Genomic DNA, 26,065 nt, shown 5'->3' with positions numbered 1-26,065 from the left:
CTTTTTAGGTGTTATGGGTGGTCTATCTATAGTATACTTTGGCGTTAGAATTCATTTTGTCTACCTGCTTTTATACATTTATATAGGCTTCATTTGTATTTAACAAAAACTTTTTTGGGGGGAGTCGAGTGTGTTTTTTTTGAGACATGGTTTCCCTATGTAGCCTTGACTGTCCTGGAACTCACTCTCTAGACCAGCCTGGCCTCAAACTCAGAGTGGCCTACCTCTGCCTCTTGAATGCTGGAGTTAAAGTTTGTGTACCACCACTGCCTGGCTTAATAAAATCTTTTAAACTGTCATTTTTGATTTTGCATATCTGTTTCCTGATTTATGTCAGCTGAATATTTTCTAATTATCAGATTTTTTCTAGAACAAAATTCTTTCTGAAACAAAATATGGCTATATTATATATGTACAGAAAATGAAAAAATGTTTGTATAATGTCATGCCAGACTTAAAATTACAAGTTGTACACTTTACTGAGATACTGCCCTGTTTTTATAATCGGAAGCCATTATTGAATGCATTATTGAATGTTTTATTAAGTTAATAGGTTAGGTACTTTGAGGAATTTAAAATTATTAGAATTTTTTTAAATCTTGATTGTAAGCAGTCGGCATGGGTATGGTTGTGATAAAGTTAGGTTAATTGTAGGAGACGAATACATTTGGCTTTAACAAGGATAACTTGGAGAACCTCTTTGGAACACCCCGTGCTCAGGCACTCACAGGAGGCAATGCAGTGGAATGCGGTATATCTAGAATGTTATGTGGAAATTAGAGCTACTGGCCAGAGAGAGACTAACAGGCATGCTTTGTTGGGGACTCAGGAGCGAGGGATTAGCCAAAGGCTACAGGAAGTGGGAAACTTGTTTAAAGTTGCATGTTTGGACTGCGAAATTTTCTGTGCATTTTGCGATTTATACTGTAACAGATTTGTGCTGCCTATAGAGCAGAAAACTTTTTTTTTTTAATCTGCATTTTCTGTTGAACCAAGTTAATACTCAGAAAGCTCTCCTGTTTCATTTGAGTTGTAGAGCATCCTGGAGACTCCCTATCCTGCTCAGTCTGTGGGACAGAAAGTGGCAGATAACTTGAATTTAGCTGGACCATGGTGGCGCACACCTTTAATCGCAACACTCAGGGTGCAGAGGCAGGCAGATCTCTGTGAGTTCGAGGCCAGCCTGGTCTACAGCATGAGTACCAGGACAACCAGAGCTTTACACGGAGAAACCCTGTCTCGAAAAACAAAAAACAAAATAAAAGAGAACTTGAACTTAGAAGTTATTCAAAATGGGGCTTCTTATGGGGTTTCTTTCCTTGTGTGTAAAATAGGCTTTGCACTGCTTGCCCTGTGAGGACTTAGTGTTTAAGGCACGTAATGGGTTCAGAATGAAGGAAGAAGCCAGTGAATTACAGCGGCTATCATCACCATCATTCTTTGTCATTTGTCCCTGTGGTCTTTCTTGGCTAGTAGAGATTTCCGGTGATTTGTTGTGCTGAGAAATAGCTGAGGTGGTAGTTTGTGAATTGCCTGCAAATGGCTGCTTTAATCAGGCATGCCCTTCCACCGAGAGATTTGTCTCTTGGGTTCCTTAGTTGTTTTTGGGGGGGGGGTGCATTAACTTACCGCCCCCCCCCCCCCCACAGAGGGTCATTTAGTGTATCACCAAGAACATCTTGTGGTGCTGCCCATGGATGCCACTAGAAATGAGCGCACATCTCAGATGGTCTGACATGCCCCTAGGGGATGAGGCCAGTTGTGCATGGCGTGGACAGCACAGTGGCTGCATTTGTTGGCTTGTTTTTCTTTTTGATACAGTTGATACTTGTTGAAAACCTATTTTGTGCTGGGCATGATGCTTAAGTATGTTTAACAACCTCATTTCTTTTCAGTTCTTCAGAAATTTAGTTAGATAAGGAATGATCTTCCCAATTTCCCGAGTGAAAGCAACGTGATGGGATTGGGTCATTGCTGAGAGAGTGTGGCCTGGATTGCTACCTCTTCTGCATGCATAAATATTTCCAGCTTTCTCTTTCAAACCTAAGATGAGGCTATGCACTCAGGAGGCAGAGGCAGATGGATCTCTGAGTTCAAGGCCAGCTAGTTCACAAAGTGAGATCCAGGACAGACAGAGCTGTTTCACAGAGAAACCCTGTCTTGATAAAGCCAACCGCCACCCCCCAAAGATGAGGATAAATAGCATTGATAACGGCAAACTTTCTGTGATTTATGTAATATGGGGAGTCAGGACTGGTTGCTTTATGTCGTGGATGAAACTTGGAGGCACAGATGAAAGAGTCACACTGCATGGGTGGGGTGGGGTGGGGGCACGTAAGTAATGTCAGCTGGATTGGGAATTCAGGCCATTTGACTTTTCTAATCATTATAGTTGTACCTTCTCCTGCTTTTATTTATTTTTTTAAATCATTGCTTGTTATTGTGCAGCAGAATAATAATGGGGAAGAAGCTCGAGGCTCAGTTGTTAAAGAGGTCTCTTTGGGAATCTCTGGACCCTATAACTTCTTTCTTTCAATGAATAACCATAATTTTTTTTTTTTTCACGGTCAGAACCAGCCAGGAGTGAATAAAGTTTGAAGCCCCCTTTCTTGGAGTTCTTGGAATTTTCCTTACAATTGTGCTATAAGAAATGAATAGTTTTTATATGGGGGATGCTCTCCACACATCCGCTGTGGCCTTGACAAAGTGTGCTGCTTCTGCTGAATAATAAATGGAGAAACCTCCGCTTTGCGTTATTTAGCAAGTTTTTCTTTCTCTACTCTACCTGACAGGAAGAAGAAGAAAAAGAAGAAGCCCTCAGCCTGCGAAGACAATCCAGACGAGCTTTGCCCGCTGCGTTGCTGCCGACACCTCTGCCTTGCATCTGAGATGCGACTCGTCCATCAGCTGCTGCTTTTGCTCTAGCACCAGGCGGTCTGGATTCTGTTGACTTGTGGCTGAGGAGAGGGTCTTGCTGTTGTCCCAAGCGTATGAACCGGTGTGATGGTGAAATGAGATGAGGCTCCGAAATGGAACTGTGGCCACGGTGTTAGCGTTTGTCACCTCGTTCCTTACTCTGTCCTGGTATACCACATGGCAAAATGGGAAAGGTAAGGGGGAGGTCCCCGGAACGGTGCTGGGGCACAGGTCTGTGCTGACCTGGTGAGCGAGTGGAAACGCTGCAGCAAAGTAGCCTAAACCTGCATGTTGCGTTCTTTCTTCTGGTGGCTTCTTTTTGACACAACAGTGAAACAGTATTGGACAGAGAGAGAGCAGGCTTCCTCACTCCAATTAGTTTGTTTTCTTAGAACACACTTTGGAAAGTCAAGTTGAATAACAGACTTTTTTACCTTTTTAAAAATGAGGAATACTAAATGTTTGATACGCGTTGATATATTGGGTATTGCATAAAAACACTTATTAGGGCATTATCAAGGCTTTCAAGAAACATGCATACTAGTTAAGATGCTGGTTTAGTGCAGTGTAGTTAATACATGCCTTGACAGATTGCTCCTTTGGCAAGAAAAAGGCAATGAGGAGAAATTCTGATTGGAATAGTAAGAGTCTTATAGATGATAATTGTGTTTAGACTCTAGAACTGCTATCTGTTTTTTAGAATTATGTCAAGGGGTGACAATTGTTTTTTTTTGTTTTGCCTTCCCCCCCTTGACATTGATTTAAGAGATTTTGACGGTAGGAAGATCAGAAGTGTTGGAGCGACTGCGTATTTATTGTTAGAACCCTCCCGCCTTTATCACCTGGGGTATTTGAAAGCTTCTGTTATGGAACTTTCTGGCCTGTGAAGACAATTGAAAAGATTTATGTTTTTTCTAATTTTTTTCCTGTTATACATTTGTATCTATAGACCTGTGTTAGTGATTCATACCTCTCTGGGCATATACACATTAAAACACATTTGACTTGTAGTTATGTGCATGTGTTTGTGTGCAGTAAGTGGATGGACATGAGAAGCACATGCTTTATGCCATGGGTGAGTCTAACATTCTTTCCTATTTTTTTCTGAGTTGGGTTCTAATTTAGGAGGCACTGGGGAAATATAGGTGAAAAATTTGCTAAAGGCAGGTTCTTGGGGGTATACTTTCTAGGTTTCAGCTTAAAATAAAAAAAATATTTTTTAAATTTATTTTGTATGTGTGCCACCTTGGTATTATTTGGATGTCAGAGACAGCTTTCAGGAGTTGGCTCACTCCTTCTGCCTTGGGTCCTAGGTATTGAACTCAGGTCATTAGGTTTGAGGGCAGGCACCCTCATGCCCTGAGCTGGCTCTCTGGCATTGTTTCAGTTTTTGATTGCACCTAATGAGAGGACTTAATTAGGAAGACTCTTGAGTCAAAGTGATGATTGTTCTTGACATAAATAAAACAAATGACTCTCTGTTAAGAAAATTCACTATAACAAAAGTACTTAGTTTTTTTTTTGTTGTTGTTGTCAGGAAAGTTACCTATTGAGAGTTTGAGTAATACAGAAACTCAACTCTTCCCACTGTGTCTTGTTTTAGAATCGTTCTGCTTTTGATATCATTTCTGAAGTATTAGCAGCATTACTAGTTTTCTTTCTTAAAGCTCCATCAATTATAATTTGTGATTATATGATTATCTTTAGCATGGAGAGGAGCTGGGAAGGTGGAGGTGCCTTCCCCCCCGTGCAGGGTTGTGCGCGGTCTGTTCTCTTGGCTGTTACTCTCTGCAGTCTTCCCCATGCTGTTTTTCTGCTTTGTGTGTTGCTCAGGCGCAGGGGTTAACCCAGGCCTTCTGTTGGCTTGTGTAAAATCCCCTGTGCTGATTGCTGTCGTTTATGTAACCACTCTTAACTGTTGAGTATTGGATTCTTTCTAGAGAGTTCTGACAGCGAGATAGCCTGGATTTTCCAGGGCAGACCCGATTCCACATATTCCATCTAGTGTTTCTAGGAAAGTGATTTCTAATATCTTTAACACTGCTGGAACCTATGGAAGCATATTTTTTTCTGTCACTCCTTACATATACCTGTATGTGTGGTTCCTTCCGTATTCTTGTCCTGTGCCTAGTGCTCTGTTACAAGCCTTGAAAATGAGGAGAGTCCCATGGCTTTGCATGAGGACTGGCAGGAAAGATGAACGTCAACAAATATGGAATTGTCAGGGGAGATAGAGGCAGTAATGGTGCCTGTCCTGTTCCATGTATATTAGTCACTTAATCCTCATAATCCTCAGGAACATTACTGCCCATCTTCTGTAGTTGGAGAAATCGAGGCAGAGTGCTTGAGACACTTGTCAAGGCCATGCGTTCATTCTATAGTAGACCTGTGGTTGGGGCTTACGTCCGTAGCTATTAGGTCCGCTCCCCGGAACAGTGGAGGCAGAGGCCAGGCCAGGAAGTGACCATGTCAGGTGCAGGGCTGAATTCTGAAATGGAATAGAGCATGTGTGCTTTGTAATTAGGAGCTGCTCATTTTTAACCGGCGTGGGTTCTGAGGCTGGCTCAAGGTGCCACTGGAAAACACAGTGTACACAGCTTCTTAGGGAGTGCTAGTTTGGTATAATCTGCATTCACTACTTGGAGAATCAGAGCTAGCTAGCTCAGGAAACAGGTATAATGAGGAAGCTGTGATTCAGGGCAGAGAGCCAGTTCATCAGGGCATACTGGATTCCCACATAAAAATGAGAGAGAATTCCAGGTACCTGGAATGGTCAGGCTGGGAAAGTTGTAGGCGGGTTTGGGTGAATGGGACCAGAACAATTCAGTGTGTCATGTGCTGGTGTGAGTAGGATGTTATTGAGCTTTCTGCATGGCCAAACACAGTACAGAAACAGGAATACCAAGTAAGCATCATGAATCTCTGCATGGGGGTGATTCTGTGTCCACGTGCCTGACTCAGGGCCACATGCCACGTCTCTAAAACACGTTGTCTGCTCAAGTGATTGCTTCAGCAAGAATGTGTATGGAAAAATTTAAAACAGCCTTATTGAGTTATAGTTTACATACTAAACAGTTCATTCGTTTGCAAATAATTCATTTTTTAAGGGGAGAGGGTGTCTACACACTGACACATACATCCGTTACCCTGCTGGGGTAGAGTGCTGAGTGATGGAGGACTTGCCCGCTATGCACGAGGCTGTGGGTTCAAAGGTTGTGTACCGTTTAGCTATCCCAGTACCTCTCCTCCCTGCCCTAGGCCGTTGCTGATCTGCTTTCTGTCTCCAGATATCCCCGATCAGAGCTTCAACATGCTGGAATTGTGTAATGTGTGGTCTTCTGTGACTGTTGTCTTTCTGTTAGCGTGCGTTCACGGTCCAGCTGTGATGTGACATAGATCAATCCTTCATTTCTTTCTTCAGATGAATGGTGTCTGTGTACCTATGTGTATAGGTGCATGTGTAGGGCCTATTTTGATGTCTGTATCTTCAGCTATTAATTTCCACATTTTTAAAAATTTTTATTTATGTGTCTCTGTGTATATATATGCATGAAGCATGTGATTATCGGGGCTGGGAGAGGACACTGACTCCTTGGAAGCTGGAGTTACTCACATGGGTGCTAGGAATGTAATTCTGATTCTCTGGATGTGCAGCAATGCTCTTAACTACTGAGCCAGTCCTCTTTACCATATTTTTTGAGTCAGGGTCCTTAACTGAACCTGTTTTGGCTAGATTGACTGGCCAGCAAGTCTCAGGGATCCACCTGTCTCTTTACCTCCAATGTTGGGGTTTTAGGCACTGTTATCATGCCTGGCTTTTTTGTGGGTCTTGGGGATCCAAATTCAGATCTACAGAGCAAACCCTTTACCCACTGAGCCATCTTATCAGTCTCTAATGATGTCTCTTTATATGGACGCACCAGATTTGTGTTATCCCATTGATGGATGTTGGGTTTTCTGTATCTTCTGGTTCTTGGTGATAAAGCTGTGAACACTCATGAACTTGTTTTATGTTTTTCTTTCTTTTGGGGATCTGTTGAAAAGCAGAATTGCCAGGATTGCTGGGTCATGTGGTGACTCCATTCACTCATTTAAGGAACGTCAGCTGTCCAAGTGGCTGAGTCTGTATACATCTTTTTGTTTGTTTTTGTTGTTTTTCGATTCAGGGTTTCTCTGTGTAGCCCTGGCTGTCTTAGAACTTGCTCTGTAGACCAGGCTGACTTCAGACTCAGAAATCTACCTGCCACTGCCTCCCAAGTGCTAGGATTAAGGCCTGGCCACCATTATACGTTGTTATTTCATTGTTTTATTGTCTGCGTATGTCTTTGAAGCTACAGTCTTCCTGAAGACAGCATGTGATTAGATTTTTTTCATTCATTTCAATCACTTTTTTATGTATTTGTTGGTCCATTCATATCTAATGTTTATTGTGATGTAGTTAGAATTATTGTTTTTTTTGTCTTTCATATTTCATGTCTTCTTTTCCCTCTACTTTTCTCAAATTGTTTTTTCTCTGTGTAGCCCTGGCTCTGTGTTACCACTGCCTGGCTGTTAATAAAATTCGAATGTAGCATTTAGAATTAATTTATGATATTTTCAACTCTGAGATTCCATCTTACACATGTAAGAATGGCCAAGATCAAAAACACTGATGACAGCTTATGCTGGAGAGGATATGGGGTAAAGGGAACACTCCTGCATTGCTGGTGGGAGTGCAAGCTGGTACAAGTGCAAGCCGCTTTGGAATTCAGTTTGGCAATTTCTCAGAAAATTAGGAAGCAACCTACCTCAAGACCCAGTAATACCACTTTTGGGTATATATCCAAAGGATGCTCAATCGTGCCACAAGAACAATTGCTCAATTTATGTTCATAGCAGCATTGTTTGTCATAGCCAGAACCTGGAAACAACCTAAATGCCCCTTGACTGAGGAAAGAAAACCCAACCTACAGTTCATAATCCCAGAGAACCTAGACAACAAAGAGGACCCTAAGAGAGACATGCATGGATCTAATCTACATGGGAAGTAGAAAAAGACAAGATCTCCTGAGAAAACTGGGGGCATGGGGATCATGGGAGAGGGTAGAAGGGGAGAGAGAAAGGAAGTGAGAGGGGCAGAGAAAAATATATAGCTCAATTAAAAACAATAAAAAGGAAAAAATGTTTTCACCATTTTGAGGTATTCTTTTAATGTTTTTTGTTTGTTTTTGTTTTGTTTTAGCATATCAACGTCAGCTTTAGACTGAATTATCTTAATTCTAATTCCATACAGCCTCTCAGATGGCTCAGTGGGTCAAAAGGCCTTGCCACTGCCTGGTGGGCTGAATTCCATCCTGGAACCTGAATAGAGAGAGATGCAAAGAGAGAACCAGCTCCACACAGTTGTTCTCTAAGTTCCACACATGTGCTCTTCCCCTGTCCTGAACCACATGTACACAATTAAGATTAAATGCTATACCTCTGTTTCCTTTTACGCTTTTTGCCCTGGTGTTATTGTTATACATATTTACATCTATTAATGCTCCAAACTCAACAACGTGCTGTAATTACGATCTCACATCTGCCATTATATATTGTTGTAATTATATTTTTACCATCTGTCATTACTTCCTTGGCCTGTGGAAGTTTTATTACCACTTACCTCCCTTGTGCTGTTGTTGGCAATTATTCATGCATTTCCCAATCTTATAGACTTAGCAATACATTATGTCTGTTATTTTTATATACTTACATTAAAATCAGTTAATAAAAAAGAAAAAAATAGATTTATAGTGTCTGCTATAGTTGGATAATTACTGGTGTTCCCTGTGGGTTGTTTGAGTTAAGCTTTTGAGGTTACTTTTGTCAGATTGAAGGATGCCCTTTGCGGCTTCTTGTAAGGTGGGATGGCTAGTAATGGATTCTGTTTTTGTTTATTTTGGAGTGCTTTTATTTGACTTTCATTTTTAAATTATATATATATACTATATTTTAAATTAAGAAATCTGTGTGTGTATGTCTATGTGTGGGTGTGTGTCCTCAAGTGTGGGTGCCCACAGAGGTCAGAAGAGGGCATCAGATCCCCTGGAACTGGAGTTAAGGGTGGTTGTAAGCAGCCTGACCTGAGTGCTGGGAACTGAATTTAAGTCTGTTATAAGAGTATGCGCACTTCATTTATTCATTTATTTTTATTTTGTGTGTATGAGTGTTTTCCTGAATTAATGCACGTGCACCATGTGCTTGCCTGAGGCCAGAAGAGAGGGCGTCAGAGCTTCTGAAATTGGGTTATAGACATTTGTGAGTTGCCATGTCGGTACTGGGAACCAAAAGCCTGTCCTCTAGAGCAGCAAATGCTCTGAATCACTTTTTGTGTTGTTGTTGTTGTTTTGAATGCCTTCTGTCTCTGTTATTCCTGCGAGGAAGCTGGCTATGGATCTTATTGGAGCTGCTCATGGGTGATATTGTCATTTTCTGTAGAAGCTCCCTAGGTGGTTTTTTGTTGTTGTTTAACTTTCTATCATTTTCACATGGTATGAATTTGGAGTTTGTGTTTCTTTGAACCCCCTAGATACGTAGGTTGTTTTCCAATAAATATAGTAGGCATTCAGCCTTGATTTTTCCTCCTTTGTTCTCCTCCCTCCTCATGTACCCATTACATGTACCAGTGTGACGTTTGAGATTCCCCTTCCTTCGTTCTGTTCATTGTTTAGCGTACACCTGTGTTGATTATCTAGCTTCGGTTTTGCTAATTCTTTATTCTGCTAGCTCACATCTACGGTTGTATTGGACTTCTCTATAGAAACTGTATATGTAGTAGGTGTACATATTTGTGCATTCCTCCATCCCAAGGCTCTGTAATAAAGTTTTTTTCTCTTTTATTTTACATATGAGCTGTGCTAGTCAGCCTTCTGTCACTGAGAAAATGAACTTATAATTCATGGTTTCAGAGTTTGGGGTTCATGGACATTTTGGTCCTGTTGCCGTTGGGCCCATGGTGGTGGAACTGTATGTCACCATGGTGGAGAATGTAAAGACAGACGGGAGTGTGATGCTGCATACTGAGAGTCCCAGCCTTAGAGAAGCAGAAGCAGGAACATCCTTATGAGTTCAAAGCTAGACTGCCCCGCACAGCAAGACTATCTCAAAAAATCAAAACAAGCAAACAGAACCCCTAAGTTCCCCCTACAAAGAAAGACAGGAAGGGCATTGACTGAGCTTCCTCTCTAGACCCTACCTCCTCAAGAGATTACCAGTTCCAGTGGTGCCACATGCAGGGGACAAGGTTTTACTGTGTACACCTTTTGGGGATATTTAAGGTCTAAAATGTAGCCTAAGGAGATTTTTTTTTTTAATAAGAACCAGCTCCTGGGATAAAGACAGGAAGTCCCATAAGACACCTTCAAGTCATCAAATCAGACAGCTGGTGATATAATTTAGTTGGAGTCCAAATACCCAAGCGTAAGAAGAGCTGAAGGTATGTAAGCTCCTATTCCTGCCCGGGTCCAAGGGCCCAAGAACAAGGATCAGAATCTAGAGACGGAATATTCCTGCTTAGAAAGAAGCAGATTTGCTCACTTCTCCACCCAAAGAGACGTGTCTGATCACATCAGTCAGGATGCTCACCTCTGCTCAGTCTACCAGTTTACATGCTGATCTCTTAGAAACAGAGGAACACACCAGACGTGATGTTTTCTCAACTCTCTGGGCATTGCTTAACCCTGCCAAGTTGTCACGTAAAATGGCCCAACATAAGCTGCTCCAGTGATTTTTTTTTTTTTTGAACTTCTTTTTGTACCTTTTGCCTCTAGTTTTGGTCTTAAATTTCTCTCTATTGGGATTTGATATCTACCACAACGTTGCCATGGTTCTTTGTTTTTGTGGCTGTACTCTGAGATAAGTTCTCACTTTGTAGCTCTGACTGACCCGGACCTCCCCGTGTAGATAAACCACACTAACACTCCAGCTCCAGCTGCCCCTGCCTCCTCAGCGTTGGGATTGCAGATGTTCTCAGGGTCGTCACACTTATTTTATGTGCATGGGGGTTTTGGCTGCATGTCTAGTCTGTGCACCACATGCTTTTCTGGAGGTCCAGCAGGTCAGAAAGAATGTTGGATTTCCTGGAGCTGCAGTTAGAGATGCTTGCGTGCTGGGAATCAAAGCTAGGTCCTCTGAAAGAGCAGCCAGTGCCCCTAATGGCTGAGCCGTCTCTCCAGTCCCCTTTATTTTTTTAAGTCGGAGCAAGCCTTGCAGTCTATCATCTGGTTACACTCATGGGCAGTCCCGTTACTTTTTTCAGATGTATGGGCCTTTCCTGTTTCTTTGCATGCCTCGTTTTTTTTCTTTTTACTTATTTTCTGATGGCTACTAGGCATGTAGATGAACATATTTTAGCAGATTTGGGTACTGGTTTTCCTACCTTCAGGGAGCCGCTGTCTTGATTGGCTGGCCTCCGTTATTAAGGTTTTGCCCCCTCCTGTAGTGCCGCATCTACTGTTGCTCCTCTGGGAGGCACCGCTGTAGCTCTGCCCATGTCTCCCTGCCCTGCATTGTTTCTCTAGGGTCCTCTTCCCTGCTGCTGGCTGATTGCTTTATTGCTTATAGCAGTGCCCTGGAGAGTACATACAGCTCTGGACTGAACAAACTGTGGTTCCTCTGAGAAAAGTAGCTTCTGAGGGCAGTGTTGGCTCTTTGGCCTTGAGAGATCTCCTAGCTGCTTGCTGCTTCAGTTGTCTCCTGCAGACCCCCATCAGACCCAGGAGAAAGCATTCAGACTTTCGGAGACAGATGTTAGGGTACATGTTGTGAACCCCAAAGCTATCCCACTTATTTGTAAGCAAAAACAAAGGGTTTTAAGGCTTAATTTATGTGTATGTGTGCACATGTCTGTGTATAAGTGTGTCATGTGAGTGCCGTGTCTGTGGAGGACAGAAGAGAATGTCAGATCCCCTGGAGCTGGAGTTACAGACAGAGGTGAGTTGCCCAGTATTGTCACTAGGGACCAAACTTGCATCTTCTGTAAGAATGGCAAGTGATCTGAACCTCAGCCGTCTCTCTAGCCCCTCAAGATTTTACCGTGTGTCTGTCTGTATGTATGTCTGCATGCTTATGTATGTGCAGAGGTGTGTGTGTGTGTGTGTGCAGGTCAGAGGCCAGTGTCAGGTATTATACCTTGGAAACTTGTCCTTTTTTTTTTTTTTTTTTTTTTTTGGAGACTGTCTATGTGGCTTGGAGCTTGTGTGGAGGGCTGGAGACCCCAGGTATCCTCCTGCCTCTGTATTCCCAGTGTGTTTCTGGAGATGTGAACTCTGGTACTTGTGTTCCTGAGACAAGTGTTTTTACTGACTGAGCTATCTCCCCAGCCCCTGGATTTTTCTTTTTCTTTATAAAGAAAGCTGAGCAGGATAAAGGGAAAAACTAAAGGCAAGTCTGAGATTTGTAGTGCTTCATTGATCTGATTCTGTTTGGGTCTGTTGTAGGTCTTCTGTATGCTGGGCACTGTCAGGATCTGGGACTAATTGGTGAGGAGCATGTCAGGCAAGAATTCCCACTCAGCTTACAAGGCGGGGATGGGGGAGGGGAAATGCAGTAAAGAAAGTTAAACAATAAGCAGCTTGCTTTACAACTTTTTTTTTTAGCACAAAATGATTTTATATTGATAATAAATTTATAAAACCTAGTCCAGAGAGTTCCTTTATACTCTTCCTCAGTGTCACCCACCATTATCAACAACTTAGAGGGCACATTTTTAAGTTTATTTAGCATGTGTATGTATGGTGCACATGTGAAGGTCATGGGCAGCTCGCTGGAATCAACACTCTCCTTCCTGCATGTGGGTTCTGGGAACTGAACTCAGGTTGGTAGGTTTGTCAGCACGTGTCTTTACCCAGAACACCGTTTTCTAAACCATAAACTTAACTCTGACACTGGGACGCTTAGGCATAGATTTGGACAACTGAAGACTGTCTTTCTTTGCCCTTGTCTGAGGACTTTTCCTGATTAGGCAGAGGAAATAAAGTTTTGACCAGACTCTCTCATGACTTGGCGCATTGTGTCAGCCAGCACAAGGCAAGAGTTGTGGCTTTCTCTGCCTCTGGTAACAAGTGTTTGGACATTTTACTTGGAAATTGCTGGAGTTTTCACATGGTTCTTTTCAGAAGGAGCCATGTCTTATGTTTTCTTTCCTTTCCCTTTCTTCTCTTTTCTCTTCTCTTCTCTCTTTTCTCTTCTCTTCTCTTCTCTTCTCTTCTCTTCTCTTCTCTTCTCTTTTCTCCTCTCTTCTCTTCTCTTCCTCCCTTCCTCCCTTCCTCCCTCTCTCTCTCTCTCTCTCTCTCTCTCTCTCCCCTTTGGTTTTTTGAGACAGGGTTTCTCTGTGTTACAGTCCCAGCTGTCCTGGAACTCACTTTGTAAACCAGGCTGGCCTTGAAGTCACAGAGATTCTCCAGCCTCTGCTTTGCGAGTGCTGGGATTAAAGGTGTGTGCCACTATACCAGTTTCATTTCTTAATGAAGTTTGTATTTAGCCTTCCTGCCTGCCTTTCCCATGTTTGCAGAATGCTGTCTGTCTGCTCTTACTCTGAGTCATGAGAAGACAAATAGGAGGAAAATACAGACTCTGACCCTTGAAGGATGAGTATTGGAAGGTGGCCGCTCACTTACACATGCATGGGCATGTGTCTGTCTGTTTGATAGCTTGTGGGTACACACAGCTCCTTCTGATGAACCTGGAAAGGTGTCTTACTAGTCATGGCCTCTGAGTTATTCTGAATAGAGATAGAAATAAGAGGGAAGGCTTACTTCTATACAGAGTTGCTGGATTGAACCAGTGTGTCCACATAGCAGAAGACTGGCAACAAGTCTGGCCCAGCGTGGCAGAGGCCTGACTACACAACTACACAAAGAATAGTTGGGAGTAGGAAGTTACCTGGGCAGACAGATCGCAGGGGCTAGGGGCTTTTGTTGTCTCAGAGCAGGTGTGATGGCAGTGTAGCAGGAGGTCTCCTGGCCTTTGGAGGAGTTTGTGACAGCAATGACATTATCTTATCTGGTCTACATTTTCCTGTAAAATGTTCTGTCTTTTGACTCGGAGTTGTGTCTGTCTCTCATACACATACAGACAAGGGACTATGCTAATGTGGCACTTTTCTATGAATATGCATGTGTCTTCTTTTTTATCCATAAAAATACAACTCATTGTTTTGAACTTAAAGTCCTGCAGTGAGACAGAACAAACATAAATACACCAAAACCTACCATCCTAGTTATATTTAAACTTACTCAAAGCTGTCAGTGTTTTATGGGCTTCATTCTTTTTTAAATTATGCATATGCTTGTGTGTCTGTATGGGTATATACACATGAGTTCAGGAGTCACCGCCCCCTCCCCCCCAAATGAGTAGAGGTGTGGCAGCTAGACTTAAGAGGTGGTTTTGAGCTGCCATTGGGTGCTGGAAACCAAAGCTGGGCCCTTTGCAAGACCAGTAGATGAGCTTTTAACTTCTGAACTGTTTTGCAGGCTGCCTGCACTTTCTGTGTGAGCATCATCTCTCAGGCTCCCCTGAACATCTGTGTGAACTGGCCTTGGGCTTATGTTGATCTTGTGTCTTAGCCTCCTGGGTGCTAGAATTGCAGGCTCAAGCCACCACACACAGCCCTTTTCCCCTTTTCTTATCTTTTCAAATTTATTTGTATTTATTTTATGTACATTGCTGTTTTGCCCGAATGTATGTCTCTATGTAATGTGTGACCCCTGTTCCAGAACAGGGGTCACAGACAGTTGTGAGCTGCCATGGAGGTGCTGGGAATTGAATCCTGGTCTTCTAGAAGAGCAGCCAGTGCGCTTAACCGCCAAACCATCCCTCCAGCCTCTTCTTTTGTTTCTTAACTTTCCTAAGGTTTGACTATGACTATTTTTTTTATACCGTTTGGAGGATAATAGGCAGGTAACAAGAGGGTGGTCTCTAAAACCACCATGCTCCCCCCCCCAACAGGGTTGGGGAGTCACTGAGGGTGTTTTTTGGAGGCAGAAATGCATTTACTACCCTTCTAGAGTAATTCTTACCAAGATTATCTATCACAGTGGGTCATACTGTCATATTTGGTGCTTAAAAGTTTTTTAAAGATCTGAGTGTTAAAGGCTTGACATTTTTGAGGGGTAGTGGACACTTTAAGAGCTAGAGTCCAGTGAGAGGCATTGAGGGCTTCCTCCAAAGGGGAATGTAAGACCCTGGCCAGTTTCTCTTTCTCACACCTTGAATTTCTGTCCAGAAGGTGAATGAGAGGTTTTTCCAACATTACTTTGTATGCCTCAGGCCTGTTGTCATGGACCCAGGAATCTCGAAACAAACCTTTCCATTTAATATGTTAATTATCTCAGGTACTTATAGAAGAGGTGGTGATTTGAAGGAAAATGGTCCCCAAAGGGAGTGGCACTATTAGGAGGTGTGGCCTTGTTGGAGGAAGTGTGTCCCTGTTGGTGGGCTTTGAGGTCTCTTTTGCTCAAGCTTCCTTCAGTGTGACAGTCAGTTGACTTCCTGTTGCCTGCAACATGTAGCACTCTCAGCTCCAGCATCACGTCTGCCTGCATGCCTAGTGCTCTGCATTAAATGTTTTTCTTTTAAGAGTTGCCTTGGTTGTGGTGTCTCTTCACAGCAGTAAAATCCCTAAGACAGAAGCTGACATCGGTCCTTTTCTTCTTACCAGTCATCTGCATCCGTGTTATACACTGCACATAGAAGCTTTAGTTCTTTCCATGCTGCTTTTATGTTTTTAATTCCCTTGGAAATAGACTTCTTCTCCTTCTCTTGCCTCCACTACCTTGACCTAGTATACAGACACTGCAAACTTAGCTGTTGTGTGATGTTTTATTCTTTTGGCTTTTGGGGGGCCCGCCACCCAGCTCCCAAATAAATCACAGAGGCTTATTCTTAGTTATGAATGCCCGGCCTTAGCTTGGCTTGTTTCTTGCCAGCTTCTCTTAACTATTAACCTGACTCCCTTTTGCCTCTGGGCTTTTATCTTTCTCTATTTTTGTATATCTTTCTTTACTTCCTTCTCCATGGCTTGCTGGGTGGCTGCCCCTGCTGTCCTCCTCTCCTTGTTCTCTCCTTGCTCCTTGTTCTCCTTTTATACTCTCTGCCGGCTAGCCCTGTCTATCCTTCTCCTGCCTCACTATTGGCCATTCAGCTCTTTATTAGGACCATCAGGTATTTTAGACAGACACAGTAATGCAGCTTCACAGTTAATCAAATGCAGCATAAACAAAAGTCACACACCTGAAAAAAAATATTTCTCAACACATTTTTTTTTCTAAGGAGATTCTTCTCATTAGAAAGCTGCCTAGAATTTTCTTCTGAGATAAGGGGATCTTCACAATATTAGGCTATATATTGACAGACTCTATTTCTCTTCTTTAAGACAGGGTCTTGTGTAGTCCAGGCTGGCCTGAGACTTGTTGTATAACCAAGGGATGACCTTTGAACTTAGATCCTTTGACTTTCACCACTTGAGGCTAGGATCACCTGTGATTTGTGTGGTGTTGGGAATCGAGCCAGGCCCTCATGCGCACTAGGCAAGCACTCCACCTACTGACCTAGGTAGCACCCAAGGGCATTCTTTTTAAAACTTGGTTTGTTTGTGTGACCTCTTCACCAGTCTTTGTTTTCTTGTTTTCCTTAAATTTCTTCATTTTAAATCTGTGGACTTACGCAGTTTCCTGTTCCGTCCCATTTTGGATATTCACAGAGATTTGTATCTATATTTACATGCTTATTTTTTATATGCTCATTAGAGGAGAGGCGTACCCAGGTATGTGGCTAATTTTTTTTTTTTATTCACATTTAACAAAGCAGCTTGGCCACTGAGGGCCCTCTTAGGCCATTTTCTGTGTGTTTCTTTAATATCTGCCCAGGTATTCTTGAAAGTATCTAAGCCTACTCATCCTGTTCTCAGTTTCCAGGGTGTCCCACTACCAGAAGGTGTGCACTTGGGCATACTTGAAGAGCCCTAGCTCTTCTGTAGGGATTAATCTGGCAGATCAGAATCTGGGTGCCCATGAGACTTAGTGATGGGCAGCAGTGTTGTTCTCCCGAGGGGTCCTTGACAGCTTCTGTTTAGCCACCCACATTAGATAAGGTTATACTCACCCTGAAGGCTTATTCTGCATCCATGAGCCCCAGCTCCAGGAAGAGCTGCCAGGCCCACTGAGGTTTTACTGAGAAATCCGGCAACCTGGAATGAGAGATATAGAGGACTCAAAGCCAGGTGAGACACGACACTTTGCCATCTTGTTTTCTTCTTCTCCACAGGGTGGCAAGCTGCAAATGACCAGCTGCCAGCTGAACTCAGTTTGTATGCTTCTGTGCAGAGAAGTTTCTGTTGGCCTTCTTGGATGCTATTTCAAAATTATTCTCCCCCAGCTTGCACCCCTAAGAACATTTGTATACAAAGAGGAGTTGAATGTTCCAGGAATTGTCCTACTCTGCAGCCAAATGGCTAGGCTTCTCTTCCGCGTTGTCATCTTTCAGCTGGAGTGAATTAAGCTGGAGAACTTCAGATTCGTGTGTAAGAGTTCATGTTTTTGTTGACACCTCATAGTTTGACTTTTATCTCAGGATTTTCCTCTTTAAGCCTACAGCTAGACCTCAAATCTTCTGTTTTTCTCTTCAGTGTGTGTGTGTACGTGTGCATGCAATTGTGTGTGTGTTCCTGTGGGTAGATGCAGACATATTTGCATCCTTGTTGAGATTAAGAGGTCAGTGTCAATTGTCTTAGTCATTTGTTCTCCATCTTAGTTCTTGTTTATTTTTAATTGTGTTTATGTATGGGGGCTGATGTGTGCGTGTGGGTATGTGCACACGAATGTAGTGCCTGAAGAGACCAGAAGGGGGCATTGGATCCTTTAGAGCTGGAGTTACAGGCAGTTCTGAACCGCCTAACTTGGTTCCAGGAACTGAACTTGGGTCCTCTAGAAGAGTCTATACTTGTAGCTGCTGAGCCATCTTTCTAGCCTCCACCTTATCACTTGAGACTGGGTTTCTCATGAAACCTCCAGCTCATCACTTGGGCTAGACTGGCCAGCGAGCTCCAGGGATCTGCCTGTCAAATTTAGAAAACCTCTCTAATCTTGTAAGTTTCCTCTTAATGCAAGCCTGTTGTCAGCCATGCATGCCGAAATACCTTTGGTATCTCATTCCCAGGGGAGCATCTCATACGAGCTGGTCTGTTGCAGAGTTGGAGAAGGTAAACCCAGGCAGTGCAGAACATTCAGAGAATATGGCTGTGCATTAGGGAATCTGTAACTTTAACCAGTTTTTTAGAGGGGCTCACGCTGAGTGTCAGGAAATGTGTGGTAGCTTGAATCTCTCACACATAGCTCACTGTTCATACTAAGTCATAGAGAAGATCAAAGAGCAGAACTGGTCTTTCTGTCTATACGTGGTAGTGACACTTTTTTTTTTTAAAGATTTTTTTTTATTATGTGTACAGTGTTCTGCCTGCCTGTATGCCTGCAGGTCAGACCTGCAGGTCAGATGAGGGCACCAAGTGATTATGAGCCACAATGTGGTTGTGGGGAATTGAACTCAGGACCTCTAGAAGATTGGCCAGTGCTCTTAACCTCTGAGCCATCTCTCCAGCCCCCAGGTAGTGACACTTAAGACTTAATATCAGACCATACATTACTCTTTATCTGTCTACTTGACACCCATAGCGTTGTCATTTTCAACGTTTAGATACAATTAGCTGTGTCTGGTGTGTAGTGTTAGTGGGTTTTTGTTAAGTTCATGCCGTTCATCTCATGATCATTTAGTTACCTGACTACAGATAACTTTCAGTGGACATTATTTCCTCAACAATGAGTCATCCTATGTAGATTTTTTTTTTTATCAGGGTACTGGAGAGCAAAGGGATGTTATTAACTGCTGTCTTGGGGTGCCAGTTGTAAACTGGAACTATTCTGTGATGACCAGTGTTAATTATCAACTTGACAGATTCCAGAGTCCCCCAGGAAGTGAACCTCTAGGTATCCCTGTGGGGGATTCATTTTGATAGTGTTAACTGAGGTAGGAAGAGCCATTCACTGTGGGCGGCGCCATTCCCTGGCTGGGGTGTCTGATGTAGTATGTAAGTGGAGGAAAGGAGCTGAGTAGCAGCAGGCTTTCATTGTCCTCTGCTTCCTCATTGTAGGTGTGGTGCTTGCTTCCAGCTCCTACTGTTGAACTGCAACCTTGAACTGTGAACCAGAATAAACTCTTTCTCCTTTAAATTTGTTAGGGTTTTTTTTTTTTTTTTTTTTTTAATCGCAGCAGCAGGAAAAGAGTTAAACTAAGTTGGTCTTGAGACAGGGAGCCATTGTTGTGATAAATCATTGCTATGATTCTCAGGCCCTTGGGAATAGTTTGAGGAAACAGTGTGAAAGAGTTTAAAATTTAGGGCCAGAAAAGCCTCTGAATGCTGTTGGTAGAGTTTATGGTGGGATTATGGGTCCATTATTGTGGGATCTCAGAAGACTAAAAAGCTGGGAAAAATGAAGATAGTTGAGGCTTGGTTCTTGCAGCTTCAGAGAACAAGGACTCTTATCGGGAAGCAGGAGGGGCTGTTTGTGTGTGTGTGTGTGCGCGCGCACGTGTGCATGTACGTTTGTGTTTAATCAAGAATTTGACTACATTCTGCATGTGTCCCGAAGGGTTGAGTTTGAGGAATTAATTTGTTTGGACAAGGGAGTGCCAAGACATGACAGTTTTGTTAATTGATACAGAGGTCAGCATCACTGAAGAGAAACCTCACTGCACTGGGTCAGTAAGGATTCTGAGCGCAAAACTCCAGCCAGCACAGGCTCCAACTTGTGAACATGTAAACTCATTTGAATGGAAAACACCTTAACTGAGAGTGTGGCCAGGACAGGAGAGGGCTTCCCTGCTCCTTGAAAGCACATGCCTGAGAGAGTATTTCCCATGGGCGGAGCATGGGAGCTGATGCAGCTGTGGTCAGTGAGCCCAGGCTACATTGAGCATCATACAGTCTTCTCAAGGGAAACGACCTTTGCTCCCTGGGCCCCACCTTTCCTTTTTGAAAGTAGGATTAAAAGTCAGTTCTCAGTGAGAATGCTAGAGACCCTCTGTCACCTATCTTAAGGATAGTGTCTTTCTGTGTGTGAATTGTGCCTCTGTTGCTGCTGTTGCTGCTGTCACCGCCACCACCGCTGCTGCTGTAACATCTGTGGTCTCCAGAAGCTACTCTGCTATACTGTAATGGAGCAATTGAACAATGGCTGTAATTGAAATTACTGTGATAATGGCTCAGGTCTTGGGGAAAATTTACTTGCAGGACATTAGTGGTTTATTGGCACAGTGCACTGTGATTTGTAAGGTGCTTTTCTTGACATTCCTTTTCTCTCTTTTCCGCTTGGTTAGTTCACCCACTCTTCTAGGATTTACTCAGAGTGTGCTAGGTGCTAGGACGCTAGGTCTTTGTGGTGGAGTGTTAAGCAAGACAGGTGATACCCTCATTGTCACAGAGCTTGCTTGTGGAGATGTGAAGCGAGGGCCTTACACAGTAGCAGTAGAGGAGCTAAAGAGACTGAGTTGTTCTTTCAGGTAGAAATGGGTCCTGATAGTAAAGCAAGCTATGTGGTAGAGAATGAGGTAGGAGAAAGGGATATTTGGAAGCAGGGTTAGTCAGAAAGGGCTGATGAAATGGGGAGAAGGGATTGAGGAGGCAGAATAGCAGGCAGGACTGAGCACACTCTGCATTGAAAGGGCAAGCAGCGGGAAACCTTAGGGTTTCCCAGTCTAGGGCTCTCAGAGTCCATTTTCAAAGTTCTCAGTACCCTCGAGTATCTAATATCAACCCCATGTCGATGGCCGCCTTTGCTCTTGAGGCAACCATGCCTGGAATATTCTTTCCCTGGCCATCTTCCACAGCCTTACCTGTTTGCCAGGTTCTGCCTTAAAGGTCTCCCCTGCTTGTATGACACCTGTACCCTCTGACAACTGAGAGCCAGTCTGTGGACCCTGTATAGAAACTGTCACTTTCTAATGAGATTCCCCCAGGGTTGGTGCAGGGTACCTCCTTGCTCTCTTTCTTCTCGTGTTCTCAGTGACCCTGACTTTCATGATCGTTGCTTTTCTGTGATTGCTCTCTTCTGATCTCCTAGACAGGACATCTGGATCCTTCAATGAAAGGTTACTGTTGTTGGCTGTTTGTATGTTGCTTTAAAATCAATCAACCAATCTCTCTATTCTTTATCTCTGTATATCTCTGTGTGTTAGTGCAGGTGCATATGAGCTACCATGCGCATATGGAGCTCAGCAGACAACCTTAGGGGTGAGTCCTCACCTTCAGCCTTGTTTGAGGATCTTTTGTTTGCTGTTTGGTGAGCCAGCCTCATACCTCTCCATAGATGTGCAGGCTTTATTTTTTATATCTGAACTCATATCCTCATACCTATATGGCAAGTACTTTATCCACGGAGCCATCTCCCCAGCCCTGTGTTATATGCTTTTAAAATTAAGCTTCCTCTGTGTATTGTTTTATTGTGTATGTGTAGTGTGTGTGTGTACATGTAGGTATGTATGGGCGTGAGTCTATCCAGGTGCCAGCAGAGGCCACAGGCATTGGATCTGGAGCTGTAGTTACAAACGTTGTGAGCTGCCGAACCTGGGTGCTGTGAACTTGGATCCTCTGGAACAGCTCTTACCACTGAGAGTCTTATCTCCAGTATCAAGCTGTATTTTTTTTGGATATAGAATCTACTATGTAGCTTGTCTTTGTCTATCATTCTCCCAAGGTTATTGGTGTTACAGGCATGCACCAGTACACTTAGGTGTCCTTTGACTATTTAGAACAGGGTGTTTACTGTCGTCATCTTGTGATTATGGAGATGAATCCTGTGGTCATTGTATATGACCTGGTCGCCCTTTAGAATGCTTTGTTCCTTTAGTGCTGGGGGTCAGACTAGGAGTGTTGTTCATGCTGAACCATTGTGCTCTGCCACAGAGCTACATCCCTAGCTCTAGAAACTTCTAAAGCTTATTATTATTAATGCTCTTTCTTTTTGTCTTTCTTGTACTGAAACCTAGTGTAATGAGTAGAAGTGACCAGAGTGGACATCTCTGCTTTGTTCCTAGTAGGTCTGGTGTGAATTAATTTCAGATCTTTTGAAAGCTAAGGTGTCTTTTATCCTTTGAGGAACTGCCTCACATGGACCTAGGAAATTCCTAGTGTGTCGAAAGTGCATGAAAAAAAAATCATCAGTGAATGCTGGGTTATGTCATGCTGTTTAATTTACTTCTGGTATCCAGTCAGCCATGTATTCACTGTTAGATGAGCCTGGGTGTGTGTGTGTGTGTGTGTGTGTGTGTGTGAAGATAGTTACAAAGAATTCATATTTTGTTTTAGTAGTAGTACTGTATAGAGTAAGTTGGGAAGAACTAGTACAATGAAATTTGCATCTTTGTTTCAGCATATTTTTCTGTATCACGACCTGCATGAGAGACATGAGACTAGGAAGTTGCATTTGGCTCTGTTTTTGTGTGTTTGGAACATTTTCTTAAGCTTTTTTAGGTTTTATGTGGATACATGGTCTTGCCCCACATTGGAACCCCATTTGTAGGTGGCCTTTTCTGTCCCAGCAGGCAGTTCCCAAATGACCATACAGATACTATAATATTAATTATAAATGCTTGACTGATAGCTTAGACTTGTTACTAACTCATAAACTTAAATTAACCCTTATTTCTTACCTACGCTCTACCACATGGAAGTACTTTTTTTTTTTTTTAAAACAGGACATATTCATTTCCTGCTTCCTCTGTGTCTATTGGCGAGTTGCCCTCCATCTTCCCAGCCTTCTCTTAGTTTGGCTCTCCCTCCTAACCTTTCCTGTTAGCTTTTGGCCAGTCATCTCTTTATTAACAATGTAAGCAACACATCTTCACAGTGTGCAAAAGGATTATTCCACAGCAACATACTTGTTAGGTTTGTTTCTAGTGTGTGTGTGTGTGTGTGTGTGTGTGTGTGCGCTAATGTAAACAATACCATCTTTTTTAAAAGTCTGGTTGTTCATTGTTGTTATACTAGAAAGCAGTTGCCCCAGTCGACTGCACAGCCCCTCTAAGTCTGTAGAGTTCATTTATATGTTCACCTATATCCAGCAGCCTTGTTCAAATGTTGTATTAGTACTGAGAGATCTTGCTGCGGTCCTATTCTTTGGGATTTTCTACATAAACAGGTACCTACAAAGAAAACTTGTCTTCCTTTATAATCTGTAGCATTTCTTTTGTTTGTCTGTTTTGTTTTGTTAGACTAGCGAGGACCTCTAGTATAGTGTTAAATGGTTCTGACCTCGGTGTGGATGTATGGTCAGTTATAGGGCTTTTGTAGATGTATTTTCTTTTTATTAAGTTAAGAAAATGTCCCTGTGTTCCTTGTAGAGTTCTGTTGCTTTTAAAAATTATATGTGTTTATTCTCTCCCTCTATCCCACCTTTCCTCCACCCTCTTTCCCTCCCTCCCTTCTTTCCATCATTTCTGGGCACAGTTGGTGCTAGCTCCTATTAGGAGACTCTGTTTTTCCGGCTGCTCTTTAGGTTGGTTGACCATTGGCTCTGCTGTCTACTGTCTGAAATCCGTGGTTGACTCTCTAGTGAGTTTTCCCTTTTGTCCCATTTTCTCTTTCTCTTTATTTCCTCTCTCCTTTGCATCAGCTTCATTGCACTTGCCTGTATTCTTTAAACATGGTTGTGTTTATTTTTGAAGCGTATTTAGAGTAGCTATTTGGAAGTCTTTGTCCATTAAGCCCAAAAGCCTGTAACCCTCTGAGAGCATGTCTATTAATTACTTCTGACTCTTCCACCCCCAGTTTAGTTCACATTTAATTTTATTTTTTTCCACATTTCTTCATTTGGGGTATGCGCACATGCTATGGCATGCCTGCCTGCGAAGGTGAGAGAACACCTCCATTCCCACCACGCGAATCTCAGGAATTGACAAACTCAACGGTCAGGCTTGCCAGCAAGTGCTTGACCAAACTATCTTGCTGGCCCAGGTCACCTTCTTTTTTTCCATCTACTAGTCTCATGGATGTTGTTGACTATGCTATACATTGATACAAACAGGATTCTTATCTAACCCTTGAAGGCCCTGGTTTTATCAGCTCAGTTGTTTAGAATCTGGATTGGATTAAACCTCTGCCCACTGTGTCTGGTGTCTCTGAATTTGGGTTTTAGTGTGCTTGTCTAGTTAAGCTTAAGACTTCCTGGAAGGGTTATACCCACACTGGTGTCCACATAGTGTGGTCTTCAGCCCGATACTGGGTGAAGACAATTGTCCAGTACTGTAAGACAGTCTCAGCTCATGAGCCAAGTGAGCAGCTGTTTTCCCATCTGTCCCAGCATGGATTCCCTCTGACTGCTGCTTTAGTTCTCTGCGTGTGCCCAGGTTCTATTGGCTGGGTGTGTGTGGTAATTAAGACTGGCTCTGGTCTCTACTGTGCAAGCTCATAGTCAACCTCCAGTCAACCTGAGGTTTGTAAAGAGCATCTGAAGCCTTGCAGGGCCAGGGCCATCTTCTTGGGACTCTGTTGAGTGTCTGACTGATCTGCCAGTCCATTGCGCATTTCAAATGAAGCAGTAGCCTGGTGGGGCGGGGGGGGGTTGGGGTGGGGGGCTAGTCTTTATCTAGCTTTGTAGATTGTTGAGTGCACTGGCAACACCCAGGGTCGGAGGAGCCCTTTGTGGGATTAGGGACTTTGGTTTCCAAACCCTGCCCCACCCTTTGCTGACGTTCTGACTGGATAGAACTGGGGAGGGCCAGGGGCAGCTCCTGGCAAGAAAGTGAGACTTTGTACTGTTCTTTAGAATCCGATTCCAGGCCTTTTTTTTTTTTTTAATGAATAAACACTTGTCAGTCTGTTGACTGTCTCTGGTTTATTTCCAGAGTTACTGAAATGGCTGTTTTTGACTCTTAACTAGCTCTGCAGTTGCTTTCTTGGGAAGAGGATTTGTGAGCCTCTTCAAGCCTTTATGCCAGAAGCCAGGCACCCCCTGTCTCATCAGGTGCTGTGATATGCAGCCCTCCTGGGGGCCATCACCCCTAGGATTGATTCCTCAAGCTCTGGAAAACCTGCACGTGAAACCAGGGCTCAGTGGTGGTTTCCCCACACTGCCTCTCGTAAGTGAAAATGGTCGTTAGACATTGTAAATAAGGACCTAATTTTAAAACAAGCCCTGAAGAGGGACTGGAGTGTGGCCCTCACCTCTGCCAAGTTGGCCAGCGCCTGTCTTGTTTATGCATCAAAGTTGACAGTTGGGTCCCTTGGACTGGGAATGGCATTATTTTCTCTTCAGTTTAGTTGGCCGGCAGCCATTTCCTAAAAGAGTCTCCTAATCGAATTTTTCCAGGTTGGAAAGCTGTTTAGGCTTGTGCTGTGCTCGAGGTTGTCTGGAACCTAGGCAGGATGTATTCTTAACTCTGAAAGGAAATTATTCATGGCTGACATATTACAGGAGACTAAATTGAGAACACTGGGTTATTACAGAACATTAGCTAACTGACTTTTGGTGCTATTTCAGAAAGACTGCCAATTAGATCTTGGAGATAGGAATAATTGTCCAGTTGTAGACCCACTGGATGATTAATGTCTGGGGAAAAGCGCCTTGTTCTCTTCCACCTTAGTGGGGAAGCACACATAAACACCAGGAGGACTGGCCACTCTTGCTTAATAGGATGCAAATGCATGGGGATTTTAAAGTGCCAGAGAGGAAAAGCTACATTAGTTGTGGCATTTTGTCTTTCATTTTTCTGGACTAGTGGCTCTCAAAATGTAATCTAGTAGGAACCAGGATCTCTGCTGTGTTCAGGAGGCTCATGAGTATAAGATTATTTCATAACAATACTGGGAGACTCATGAATATATTCAAGATTATTTCATAATAGCATTGAGAGAGGTTGTTTGCTTATTATACTATTGTTAAAAAGAAGCAGAAGTAGTTATGAGAATTTAGCTGTTTTTGGTTAAGCCAGACATGACTAAAAGCTAATAAAACGTGCCATTCTTTTCATTATTTTTTGTTTTGTGTTATTGAAAAAGGATATCACTGTGTAGCTCAGTCTACTCTCAAACTCCTAATTATTCTGTGTTAGCTTTCCATGTATGGGACTACAGACATGTATCATG

At 43.0% G+C, this 26,065-nt stretch overlaps 1 protein-coding gene across 3 annotated transcripts in view; it reads left to right on the top strand.

Moving 5' to 3' along the window:
* Mgat4a (alpha-1,3-mannosyl-glycoprotein 4-beta-N-acetylglucosaminyltransferase A) overlaps positions 1-26,065 on the top strand; it is a 138,977-nt gene that overhangs the window by 42,339 nt on the left and 70,573 nt on the right. For all 3 annotated transcript variants that reach the window (XM_085679532.2, XM_085679533.2, XM_085679531.2), the window contains exon 2: positions 2,793-3,110. In XM_085679532.2, the coding sequence (XP_085535658.1) occupies positions 3,017-3,110 (94 nt within the window). In that variant the 5' untranslated portion in view covers positions 2,793-3,016. The remainder of the gene's footprint in view (positions 1-2,792; positions 3,111-26,065) is intronic.

The sequence above is a fragment of the Myodes glareolus genome, chromosome 18, assembly GCF_982192425.1.
Source record: "Myodes glareolus chromosome 18, mMyoGla1.1, whole genome shotgun sequence".
In the NCBI taxonomy this organism is placed as follows: Eukaryota; Metazoa; Chordata; class Mammalia; order Rodentia; family Cricetidae; genus Myodes; species Myodes glareolus.
Note: the sequence above shows the minus strand (reverse complement) of the source record. Positions and strands in the feature narration are given on the sequence as shown.